This window comes from Triturus cristatus, chromosome 2_1 (genome assembly GCF_964204655.1).
Source record: "Triturus cristatus chromosome 2_1, aTriCri1.1, whole genome shotgun sequence".
NCBI lineage: Eukaryota > Metazoa > Chordata > Amphibia > Caudata > Salamandridae > Triturus > Triturus cristatus.
In genome coordinates this window covers 591,041,931-591,055,615 of record NC_140581.1, presented here as the reverse complement: position 1 = coordinate 591,055,615, position 13,685 = coordinate 591,041,931, and the positions used below count along the sequence as shown (strand labels likewise).

Sequence of the window (13,685 nt, the reverse complement as noted above, 5' to 3'; positions counted from 1 at the left end):
ATCTACCCTATGAATCTAATTTGTTTGAAGATTTCACTGCGGGTAGTCTTTCTCATTGTCACTTTTGAATGTTAAATAGTGCTTGAGCTGCCTCGAAGCACTGGGAGAGACCGGACATTCTAAGGAAGGAACAGGAAATAGGGTAGATAGGAAAATGCCATTTTGGGTGTTCTTGCAAAGGTTATGCCACCCAAATCCTGTTTCAGAGTACTGCAAGACTCCTAATCCTCCCTCTCACATTCCTCCAATACCTAGTGCTTTGAAGCAGCCTTATTATGGCCTAAGGGCTATAGAAGAGACCAGTGTGGCTTACTTATTACGCAATGACGAATCTATATCCAGGTGCCCTTAATACAGCTGGTTTAAGCCCTTTTCTCTGTTAGAGTCCAATTGTCCAACCAGAGTCGCGCTCTTCGTTACCTCCTGAAGCACAGCGCTGCTGTAATGGCGCTAGTGGTGAAGTGATGCCACTGACATGAGAACAGAACATGTCAGCGGGGTTGACTTCCAGCTATGCCTCAGTAGCACAAGTTGGGAACAATTTGGGTAAAGCCATTTGCGTAGAGCTTTTGGGAGAGAAGCGTGTATTTGTGTCTTCTCTTGGGGGCTGCGCAGTGGAAGTGATCGGTTGTGATGGTCTTCAGATGTGGTATGTTTTACATGATTCTTTCAGCACAATGTTTCCTCATTAATACTTTCATCCACTTCGAGATTACAATAGTCAGTCAGTTTGAAGTACTTGGTGTAGTTGTAATGTGGCTCAAGGAACTGTGAACTAGTGAAACCACTTCAAGTAGTTCTATGGTCAACAGATCTGCACCAGAGATGGTTCCTCAAACATGGCGACTGCATAGAGTTCAGGGGAGCCCGGACTGCCTCTGTGTGCATTCACATCCCGTTCCCCCATATACAATATTGAGCAAAGCAATATGGAAGGAGGCTGTCATGCAGACTTAGCATCCTTAAAATGAATACTGAATTAGAATATTGGTGATGGGAGGCAAAGGCTGGTTAATGACAAAGATCTCCAGATACTCTGGCATTTTGTGTGTGATTTGAACTCATATTTTCACTTTTGAGTATATACATAGGCGTGTCTATTTTTCCGTAATATAAAGAGGCAATATCATCAACAGTGTCCATGAGCAAAGGGGCGTAGCACAGGCCCCTAAATCCCCAACGATGCAGGCGGGCGGACCTTCAGGGGCCCCCCAATACTTCAGGGCCCCCCGTTAAACCCAAGGCTAATGAATCTGTAAATTATGGGAGACGCAGGAGCACCTCATTACATTCTACTGAGGGGGGCCCATTATTTTGCGTTACACCACTCTAGGGCCTGCAACACCTTTTGACAGTTTTGGTTTTTTAGCGTGTGTGCACACATTGGCGGTACTTGTATAGTCTCGGTAGGTCCCAGGATTTGCTTGTTAACTGTAGTCCAACAGATGCACTAAGTGAGGATTGTATGCAGCGGTGGAAGTACATTAACAAGCTTTGCAAATGCAACAGGTCTCGCATTTGTTGGAGATGAGTAATTGGCATTACAAATGCCAAGGTTTTAAGGTCGAGCCTGGGCAGCACATGCGCTGCTCTGCAACATATTTTATTGGAGTATAGCATGGAAGCTCCGCCAATATTTGTCATTGGCTTGTGTCATTGTCCTAAGTAATGCTGGCTTCTGATTTGTTAATAGGCTTGTTAGTCCCTCCTTAGTACCACCTTGTCTTAATTTGTAATCTCCCATGAGGACTGGCCCTTTTACTTTGGTTGTTACACAGTTCGTCTTTTTTAGTCTGTAAGCGCTATTTTCTTTAATGAGTTTCTCCTACTGTAGGCACAAACATGCTTTCCTGCAGCATTTGCGCTTTCACTTTCTGAGCAGCCCTGGACAATGGTGGCCGCTTCTTTGAATATGTCTTGCATTTACAAAAGTTTGAGCTATTTAAATTGTAAATGATAATGCCTTTTATTTATGTGTTAATCAGCAAAACAGATCAATAAAAGGCATTGTCATTTATAATGCCAATAGCTTAAACTCTGGCAAATGCGAGACCTATTGCATTGCAAATGCTTGTTTTTTTATGCATCTGCTTTATTTTCTTCCCATTCCATCCCTGCAGTGCAGGAAATGAGGGGATCTAGCTGTATTTGATCTTCGAGCTATGACAGAGACGGCCGGCCCCACTGAAATAAGGTGAATTTCTCCCGGTGTAAATAAAAACACGGGGCACATTCGGCAGCCTATTTCTATTTGTTCCAGCAACCTGCATTTGGTGAGGGGGTTTCTGATATTTACTTCCAGCATGGCCCAACACAAAGACCTCACTTAAAGGACCATCTGTCACGACTTTTAATGTTCTTGCCAGTTCTGGTGTGTTGGAGAGGTTCTCGACTTCGGTTCTTGAGGGTTCTGGTGTGTCCGAGGTAACTAAGGTTTCTAAGCCACAGCAGACTGTGCCTTCCAAAAAGAGTCCCAAGAGGAAACAAGCATTGAAAATGCAATAGGTCTCGCCTTTGATTAAGTTAAAGCCATTTGCTTTGCTAATGGTATTGTATAACAAAGCAAATGGCTTTAGCTTATTGAAAGGCGAGACCTATTGCATGTTTAATGCTTGTCTTTCCATTCCCAGCCCACACAATTCTAAATTCCTCAAATGACCCTCTTTAATCCTCCCGTGCCTTGTTTGGAACTCCTCCTAACACAACCATGCTAACTCCCCAAAGATCGCCTAGCTTAAAGAATATACCTACATATTAATATAGTGTGATGCACCGCTTTGCGTGTTTGCAGTAGTCTTTGGGATTGTCAAGCTGGCCATGCCCCAGTCTCAATTGTCCACTCCATGACTGCCTGACTACTTCTGCCTCCCCCTTCTTAGGTCATCTCTTCGCCACCCCAAAATCCAATACCCTAAACTTGTCATTTGTTCCCACGAGCCACGCTGCCCTGATGGGTTTGGTAATTGGCATGTGCATTGTTTCCTAGATTTACAATTTCCTCTTCTGCCATCATTTCCCTTCCATCTTGTAGTCGCCACCATTTCTTCCATGACCACCACTTCTCAGACCCAACAATTGTAATTCTCATGTAAGCCTCTCCTTAACTATTACCACTTTCTTTAAACGCCATCTCCCCTTTGTAGTTCATTCCCCGATTCTCCAATTCCATTCCTAACAATCCACACCTATCCTCCTTGAATCCAACAGCATTTTAATCATCATTTTCTTTTCAAATATCAGCTGTGCTCTCCTCCTGGAGCGTGATGGATCCCTTCCTCACCACTTGCCTTCTTGCTTCTTTGTTTTCCCCATTGGCTGAGGTAACCCATTGTCCCTTAACTGATCAGCGTGCCTCAAACAACCCTTGATCAGCTTAATTGCTCTTACCCTAAGCGTTTTCTGTTATTCTATATAGCTATGTTCCCCCAGTGTGCTGGTTTGTACCACTCCTCTCCTTCACTGCCTTCTGTGGCGCCCACGACTCTATAGAATGCCACTTGTCAGCCTCTCTTCACTTAGACACCTATTCTAATTTCTGAATAATTCAAGTTTTGCCTGGTAACAGGAATATCTGCTTAGTTGACAATGAAACGGATGTACCATCCTTCTGATGTTTCCCACCTTGGCATTTGACCAGCTCAAACCAAGGGACATTTCTGGGTCTGTAACCTGGATTCCCACCGTTATTCCCCATTTGAAAGCAGACACCCAGGGTCCTGCTTAGAATACCCCGGCATTTGCATTCCAGGTGCAGGAAAATCAATGAGATCACCATCTGGCGCCCTGCTGCTGTCGGCAGACGCACCATCTATGCTGTTATTTCATATCTTATTTCGTGCATCAGCCTCGCTGCTTACAGATTCACATTGTTAAAAAAGAATGTGTATGAACATGGCCTACTTTTTTATAATATAGGAACAAACTAAACCGTGTGACATGCAGCCGGCGTTTTCTTTTTCTTTCCAGAATTATGATTTTGAAATATCGAACCACATACTTTGAAACTAGTAGTTCGTTTAGTTAGCAGATATTCAAAGGAAAGTTTGTTTTAAGCCTTGACCATTACTGCAATGGCTAGGAATGGAATTACAAGAATCAATCTACACAATTCAAGCCACGGCAAGACATGGTTATGGCCTGCACAGCACCAACAGAAAACACTGGCAAAGCTAATAGGTCAAAACGGCAAGGCCTATTCGCTTTATAACCCGGGATTTGTAAAACGCAAACTAATCACGCCTAAGGGTCTCAAGGTGCTGTCGGGGAGATTACGTGAGCTGTTGCCCAGGGCCTCATGATGCTGAGCTCATCTGGCTCCGGTGCTGGGGATCGAACCGTTACCCGGTGCTCCGGAGTCTGCGTCACACCTCTGCCAACGCTTGCTAAGTGCTTTCATACGCTCTGCAGAATTCCTCTTAAATCTGGTATGGCTGCTCGGATCAGAGCTTAGAGTTTATCTTTAGCTGGCCAAACCTTCAGAAGTTCTTAGGCTAATTGCGTTTACTGGGGGTGAGAGGATGTCAACCAATTCTTCGAGATGACTATGCAGTTATACTCTAGAACAAAGTCTTTAACCTTTTCTGTAATACAATCTACTTATGTCCCATCAAAATAATGCAGAACTACTAACAAATATAATCTGTGTTGCACTAGTGACCACTTTAGACTAGATTATATTAGTGACCATCATGTGCAAGATAAATAGCAGTGCATCATTCATGTTTGCTAGTTCTGATGTCCAAAAAGCATTATGCATTTGGATTATTTCTACGTTGTACCAATGCCTCTGGCACCAAGGTAATAAGTTTCCCCAGGACAGCACAATTTGTCACTCAAATATCACTTTTAAATATATATTTTTGAAGTTCAGCCATTTTTCGACAAATATGAGCCTGTGAGTTCTGAGACTACATCTTTTTTGTCTTAAATACTCACTTCCCAATTTTAGTATAATATATGTATGTATGTATGCGTCTTGTAAAGCGCACTGCTGCCCTGAGGCGTCGTGGCGCTGTAGACCGCTGGTGAACCTGTCCTGGCTATCCCTGTGAGATGGTCCCTCCTGGGTATCTCCAAGGTGAAACCAGGCATCCCCGGCGAATGTGGGGGGCCGTTGTGGAGATGAGGCAAGCTAATGCCCAGAGTTGCTGAGTGTGATCCCTGGTTAGAGTAGGCACTGAGGCGAGAATTATCGAGTCCGCTGGCCCTGGTCCACGACCCTGCCGCGTCGGGAATTGAACCCTGGTCCCGGGCCGTCCTCTGCTTCCGGGTCTGCTGCCTCTAACCAGTGAGCCACACCACTCCACTATATGAATTCAACTAAGCAAAAGCTTCAGTTTTAGTCATTCAGTCAGTCAAAAAAGCTTTATTACCGGTTAAAAACCATTAAAGCGAAGGATACATAATTACATAAGACAACCAATTGATCACCAGTGAGCAGCAATACAAAGTGTACATGATTAAACAATACACCTAGAACAATAAATAGTATTTCAAATAGAAAAAAAAGGTAAAAACAGGCCACTCAGTGTGGTATTAAAATTCCCTAGTAAATGCAGAGGTGTACTGACAGTTAAACAGTTAAAGCAGCTTTGTCCTTAAGTTTGGCTTCTCTAGCGCACCACATAGAGAACAAGTATCTGGAGGTCGCCAACACAGTCAACGGGGTAGAGTCATATTTCAGCAATCTAAACACAACCCTGTAATCCCTGAAGCCCCTGGACTTGCATAACTGTAGAATCCATTTGGCTCTAGCCGTGGAGTATGAGGGGCAGAAGAGCACAACGTGCAGATCTGTCTCTTCGGCGTATTCACACCCCGGACATAGGCTAGATGCATAATGAGCCATTGACCACTTGTTTGTTTCTGCCCTCACTGGGAGAGATCCATGTCTGAATTGGACATACAATTTCTTCGCCAGTAGGGGCTGAATGTCGTCCAAGAGTTTCTCAAATTGGTACCTGTCCTTGACTTCGAGGAAGCTGCTGGACAACCTACCGAACGATGGTCTTAATGCCATCTGTTCCAATTGGAAATAGTTGAGTGCTTTGACCAGCGCCCTCTTGGGAGTCGTAGCAGAGGAGAGTGCGGGGGCGAGCCACAGATCTCCCTTCCCCAAGGCCAGGCATAGATCTTTAACATGCTTTAACCAAGGGATTTTTCCCACACCCCTTAGCGTCAATAGATGACAAAGTTCCTCCCGATAACTTAAGAGCTCAGGTGTGGACCAGAGTCTCCTCCAGTACAATAGAGGACGGTTAGGGATAACTTCATGTATGGGGACCCGACCCAAGTCAAGGCGTAGCGGGATCAGCGGTGTGCTCTGTGGGAGTCTCAGCAGACGCCTGATGAAACTATTCTCAGAGATAGAGAGCGAGGAGGCATTGGCGTGGCCCCATAGCTCTACACCGTAGAGCACCCCACCTCTTGCTTGTGCTTTATAGATTTCTACTGGAGGTCCCACAATTTTGGATGTGCACTCATTATGTACCTTTAAAGTAGCTCCCGCTGCTTGGGCCAGCTTCATATTTGCCTTGGCTATATGGGTCCCCCATTCCATCTTGTCATTTAGTGTTACCCCTAAATATTCAAAAGTAGAGACTCTTTCAAGGACCGTGCCATCCATATGGGGAAGGGGACAGTTTGGCAATTTAGAGTTAAAGACCATAAATTTGGTTTTGGACAGGTTGATCTCCAGGTTTCTTAGTCTGCAAAAGGAGCAGAAAGCCTCCAATGTTCGCTGAATACCAGTTGAAGATTTTGATAGCAGAAGGGTATCGTCGGCAAACATCAGGGCTGGTATCTTTCGGGCTGCCAAGCTGGAAGATTCCAAGTCCCGCGCGTCCCAAAGATGTTTGATCAACCCATTAAGAAAAAGCGAGAAGAGCGTGGGCGGCCAACACGCGTCCCTGCCTCACTCCCTTTTCCACCAGAAAGGCGGCCGAAAGCTCCCCATTCCTCCCGTACCTCACTCTTGCAAAAGTGCCCTGATGTAGACATTTAAATAATTGGCACAAATAGGCTGGAACACCCATCTCCAACAAAAGGGCCCATAGCTTCTCCCTCTGGACCAGGTCAAATGCAGATCGAAGATCTACAAAGATCAAATACAAACTGCCGGCCCCCAAAGTCACCATCTTCCAGAATACCATCTGTAATCTAAACAGTTGGTCGATGGTGGAAACTTTGGCACGAAAACCCGCTTGTAGGGAGGTCAGGATGTGATGATCGTCCATCCAACACTGCAACCTTGATAGAAGAATGCGGGCCACTAATTTCTGGAAGACGTCAATAAGACTGATGGGGCGGTAGTTGACCGGGTCCAGGGGGGGGATGTCTTTTTATGGATGGGAATAATCTCCGCGCCCAAATATAGGCACATGTAAGGGACCCTAACCTTCTGCTCACTTAGAAACAGGTCTCCCGGTATGCGGTCCAGTCCGGGGGCTTTCCCTGTGGCCAGACTTTTAAGGGCTCCCTGAGTTTCCTGCAGGGTTACTGGATGGCAGTCCGAGTCAGTAGTGACCTTTGTGTCTGGAGCAGGTGTGACTGAGTCTGTTGAGGACACAGTATTAGTATGCGCGAAAAGGGGTTTAAAGTGCGCTATCCACACATCTTCACTCAAATTAGGTGTAATAGCACTCGACCCCTCGGACGAACCTGATCTGACCAGGTTCCAAAATGCCCTGTAATCACGTCCATCAAGGGCGTCTTTTATGTTATCCCATCTACGGGCCTCCCATTCTGATTTGGACTCCACTGTAATGCTTTTGTAAGCGAGTCTGGCCCCTCTTATACTCTCAACTGAGCCAGTTTTAACCTCCCTAACAAGGGCGCGTTTTGCCTCCCTACAGGATTTGTTAAACCTCTGCTCCTGGATTCTTGGCCGGACCCTACCGTGAGCTGAGATATAGAAATAATCAGCTAGGGAGGTGAATAAATTGAGTGAATGAGCTCAAACGCCCGAAAGTAGGAGCAATCATAAGTAACTGGCAAAAAGAAAGCCTCTGCAAAGGACGAGGCAACTAGTTGGTAGAGCTCAGATACTTTATCCGATGCCAGTGCAAACTTAGCCCATTTAATACGTCTGCCTCCTGCCACAGTGATTAAATTGGGGTTTGGGTAAGGATCGTGCTCCCCCACTCCAAGTTTACTGCCCAATGCTGAATGAAGTTCTAGAGACAGGAGATTGTGGTCACTATCCACTCTCTCAATTACAGTGAAGGTCTTAATTTGGGACCACAATTCAACATTGACCATAATATAGTCAATGGTCGTAGTTTCCCCCGCTCTATTATAAGTGGGCTTCCCTGGGGAGTCGGTAGAAAGTCTGCCATTGCAAGCTCTAAGGGAATGGGAGACTAAAAGCTTATTTATCTGCAGCGCCAATGGAGTCAGGCGCTTATCTGGATACAATAAGCACTCCTGAATATGCCAGATAGAATCCTCCTCTGCAGTTACAGACTGGATCCCCACCAATGGTTCAAAATGACAATTAAAATCACAACCCAATATTCTATGTGTAGGAGCAGGGTACAGTGCGAGGAGTTCGTTAATAGCCTCAATCAGGGGAGTGGGGTGCAGGTAGATATTGAATATCACTGCTGACGTGCCATCCAGATATTTAAGGGCAATGCACAGAAGATCCGGGGAGTGTGTATCGATCACGGTCACTGAACACCCCAGATGAGTAGCTACCCATGTGCACAAGCCCCCCGATGGTCTACCCCTCAATCCCTGTGCAGCTGGAATGTGGTAGCATGCATAGCCCACCCTAAGGGGGACGGATGTCATCCAGGTCTCTTGGAACAGACACACGTCGTATTGATCCACCAACTCCCCCCAATCTGGGTTCGATAACTTAGAGCCTAACCCCGCTACATTCCAAGACCCTATAAATGAGCTACGTAGCTGGGGCCTTGTGGAATTGGCTATGGCGGGCAGTGGCAAACAAATACAAGGGAATACGATCTTTATCATTGTACCAAGGGGAGGAGGCTAGTCAATCCACATTATTCAAAGCACTAAATCTATTTTCCACAGGTATATTATATTTAGACCTCTCACCGTCCTTATGATAGTAGGATGCTCCAAAACCACCAGGGAACCTTTCCTGTGGGTAAAAATACCCTAAGTGAATGGGGGTAATCGGGCCTTGATGACAGGGTCCGCCCCATTCTAGTATATGATTAACCACGCCAGGATCTCTAAAATTAATGATCACACAATCCCCACCAATATCTTTAGTATTATTCCCTATCCAACTAACTCTTCTGGCAAATAATATTTCCCCTTGACCTGAATTCGTTAGTGGCCTGCATTTGTTCAACCAGAATATGATTTTATTCTTTAGCTCGGTGAACGTTTCGCCTCGCTCTTCTGCCAATGGTGGAACTTCAGATAGTACCACTACGTAGGGTGAGGCCTCTGGAGGTAGCTGGATGGAGGGTAGTGATTGTTTGGGGGTATTGACTGGCGGTTTAGGTGTAGACTTATGAGGTACCATTCCTCAAATTGGCAGCTGTTTATTCTTCCCCGTTGAGGTTGGTGTCGGGATACTGGTGCAAAGACCCGCTATGCTTGAGTGTCCGCTTGGGAGAATAGCGGGGCAGAAATTGGTAGGTCCAGTAGGACAATTGGTCATAGACGATGGACCTGGCCCTTGTTCCCGTTTATCTGGTCGAGGTCCTACACCTTGACTTTGGTCTTGGATTGTCTGTTTAGCATTGCCTATGTCCGGAGTCGGGAAAATATTCCCAGTCGGCGATGTTGGCTGGGGGGCTACGCCACTTTTTGTATTTATCATGGACACAACTTTATCAATTCTACTCATCAGGGTTTTAAACTGAGATTTTATAAGTTGTTCCATATGAGCTTGCAAATCGATTATTAAGTGGGTATCCCACAGAGGAGGAGCTAGAGTGGAAAAAGAGGAACCTGCATCTGGCTGTGGAGTGTCAGAGGCAGGTGTGGTGGGCCTAGCGGCTTTTTTTGTGGTTTAGGCTTCTTTTTTCTAGGGCAGTTCTTGGATGGCTTGTTAACTACCTGACGAGCCAGAGGGGGAGGAAGATTACTACTAGAGCCTACCTCTGACTCTATCTGAGCGCACGGAAGGTCCGCAAAGGAGGTTGCTAACAGCGAGTCAGGCGAGTTAGCTGTGGCTAAAGAAACATTCCCAGGTGGCGTATTAGGTAGTATAGTAGGTGTCAGCGAGAGACGCCTTTCGGTGTTTTCTATGGCCGAAGCTACCACCGTTATAGTCTTTTGAAGCATTTTGTCTATTGCAGTTAGGCTTGGGAGTGGTGTTGTTGAGACGGCTGTTTGGCGTGTAATAGGACGTGTGGTTGGGGGAATGGTTTTGCCCATAATTCCGATCAAAAGGTTCACACCAAATGTAGAAAAAAAAGTACTACAAAATGTGATTTAAAACTACTTAAAATACTAATGAGAAAAACACGTAAACGTACTGAGTCTACAATTAGGAGTTGTCACAGAAATAGTAATTGACTGACTAGTTAAAACATTACTAAAGTTCATATGTCCAATTCGACCACCTCAATCCCTGTGTTGTCCATCCTTGGGAGTAGGCCCGGCCCTGCCTCTTCTGGCCCCTGACGGCCACAGACAGCCCGCCCTTTGCCCGGGCTTAGCCCGGCGCCTGCCCATGCGCGTCCTGCGCGGCGGGAGGAACCGGTCAATGAATTACTTCCGTTCACCTGGGGGAGGGGCAAGCAATCCGGTCGGCGCTAGGTCCTTGGGCGCAGAGTTCTTTACTAGGCACACCCCAACAGCGGCGCGATGCGTTTCCCGGGAAGCGCGAGAGGTGTTTGTAGCCCCCGTTCAACTGGGGGAGGGGCAAGCAATCCGGTCGGCGCTGGGTCCTTGGGCGCCGAGTTCTCTACTAGGCACACCCCAACAGCGGCGCGATGCATTTCCCGCGAAGCGGTAAGCGCGAGAGGTGTTTGTAGCTCCCGTTCACCTGGGGGAGGGGCAAGCAATCCGGTCGGCGCTGGGTCCTTGGGCGCAGAGTTCTTTAGTAGGCACACCCCAACAGCGGCGCGATGTGTTTCCCTGTGAAAATGGTAACACACCTTTCAGCTACCAAGGGATGCAGAAGTGCGTAGTAACACAGGCACCATGCAGCAGTATTTAATGAATGCGCAGTGTGGCCCTCGTGCATGTCCCAACAGGTCCGCAGCAGAGGTAGGGGCCTTCCAGATATCAGCCGCCACCACTATGAAGGCTGGAAAAGGGGGAGATAAATGACAACAGGCAGACTGGTATGGTCATTAAGTTTTTGCGGCCCCGCCTTCTCACCTCAACACCAGAACTTCAATATGTGTGTCCAGGACGGGCCGGTGCAGCACAAGTATCCAGCCGAGTCCACAGGCTGGAGGAAAACTCCCAACGAGCCCCAGCAGTGCACCGGTAATACAGGCTCACTTATAGTGCAGAGGCCGCACCCCTAGGATCTCGTCCTCGCCACAGGGCCCAGTGGCGCAGCCAGGTCAGGTCCGGTCAGCGGTGTTCCGTCGGTTCCCGGGGCAGATCGAAAGGATCACCAGTGCTCCTTGGGCAAGACAAGCAGCATCTCATGCCCCCGGGAATGCCTCAGTTGGCGTGAGAGCCCCAGTAGCAATAGCGCACCTGCAGGTAGGGAAAGTGCGCCACAGAACTCCCGCCGCTACATCCCAGCAAAGCCACACACCTCAGGGTAGTCCAGTCTGGTCGCTCACGGCAGCACAACCACAGTCCAGGTATCCGTTTTAGTAGGCTAGGCTGCACATAGGAGAACTACTTGTAGTCGCAGGAGATCTTCCAGTAGTAGCTTATGAGTTATTCAGCAGAGAGGCCTGCTCTGGAACTAAATCTAAAAGTCATGCGCCTACATCAATGACCATATTTTGTGGAAAATGTTTTTGACTTCTAGTTATAGCTAGTGTATCGCACAGCAGTTACTTGAAGAATAGACAAAATAACTTGTTTATGGATATTAATTTGATGGTAAATTAGAAACAAGACTTTAGTATGTCCTTTATTTTCCAGCTTTGAAGACGTTAATGCCATGTAATGCATCTATTGGCAATCTTCATCTCAAAAAGCTTGCCTTACTAGTGAAAGCTGAAGCTATGGTCCGAGACGGTGATCCTGGCTACTTCGAAGAAGCTGTGAAGTCCATAGAAGAGGTAATTGTGATTTTAGTACCTTTGGGGTACCCATAAATACTGCTGTTTATTTGAGTTAAATGTGGGCCACACATGAAATGTAAAATTCTGCACAACTGAAATATCAAAGGTTCTCCAGAACCAGAATATCAAGAGTTCGAGAGCCACATCACATTGGCCATATAGCTTGCCATAAACCCTTTACCTAATGCCTTACTTGATTATGCATTGCCCTCCTAGCAAGAATGCATTGCCCCAGATTTCCATTCTATGTGAACTAACAACAAATGTAGCTTTCGGATCAGGTATTTTCTAAGCCTCTATTTTTATGTTCAAAATGTTCTATTGTATTTTCAGCTAACAGATACACAGAATAATCAAAGCAAAGATAACAGTAGGTTGCATAAAAGTTTTGAAGTGTTCCCTCAAGTGAACATAGGCATATATTTCAAAAGTCCATGTTTCTCCAGTATTGTATTTTTTATGGATTCACATGCTTGAATCCTCCCTGTCGCCATGGTGGGAGTCCCACGGTAACAGAAGAAATAGCAGTAATTAAACATCACCATAGACCAGAAAATTCAGTGAAGTAACTTGTCAGCCTCATTTTATAACATCCACATTTCAGCCAATCACAACAGAGACCTCAGTTTCCTTCCCCACAGAGCCACCATAGCTCAGATTTTTTACCACACGTTGTGTGATAGGGAGTCTCCCAGTTTAAAAAAAAAAAAGCATATGTTTTACGTTTTAGTTTTAACAGGTACATCTATTAGAAAAACAGACATTTGGCGTAGAGGCCTCAGGTTTCTTCAAGGCAGTCGGGTACATGGAGGCCATTGTAGGTTCCGAGTATTGTCATAGTGCATTATGTACAACATCATGTTGGACAGTTCTGTTAAACAGTTTCTTACAATCATCAGATGGATTATTTTAATGGTGATGCAGAACACATGAAGAACTGAGGAAGAGAATAATTGAAATAGATCAAATAAACTAACCCCCCCCCCCCCCCCCCCCCCCCCTTTACCCAACTCATCTGGCCCTACCCTGTCACGCAGTCTTGACAACACGCTCCCTCTGGTGCTCCCTCTGGGCAGATTGAGTTCTGAAAATGGACACTTAATAGAGTTAAATCACCAGGCTAGGCGCAGGGCTGCATTATATGTGCTGAGTGGGCCTGGGTTAAAAGGGGCTCCTACTGATCGAGTACTACAGGGACTGGTGCCGGTACAAGTGTCTTGAAAGCTTCCAGAATAACATCCCAGTCCATGGAGATCATATTTTTATGCAGACCGCTGGCTTTCTCACGTCTAATTGCTGCACTTTCTACGCCACCCCACCTAACTACCTCTCCATGCCATGCGTGGAGCGGTGGGGGTTTGGCTGACTTCCACCGCATGGTGATGGAGCGTTTGGCCATCAGGAGGGCCAGATCAACAAAGCGCAGCTGTACTTTGAGTTTTGGAACACCGGGTCAGACCTAACAGACAGCTACCTGTTGTACTCGGCACAGGGAGG

General features: G+C 46.4%; 1 protein-coding gene across 2 annotated transcripts in view; it reads left to right on the top strand.

Annotated features, from left to right (window-relative positions):
* The window catches only part of SKIC3 (SKI3 subunit of superkiller complex), a 1,406,584-nt gene that overhangs the window by 323,573 nt on the left and 1,069,326 nt on the right, over positions 1-13,685 (top strand). For both annotated transcript variants that reach the window (XM_085632495.1, XM_085632494.1), the window contains exon 11: positions 12,046-12,185. In XM_085632495.1, the coding sequence (XP_085488621.1) occupies positions 12,046-12,185 (140 nt within the window). The remainder of the gene's footprint in view (positions 1-12,045; positions 12,186-13,685) is intronic.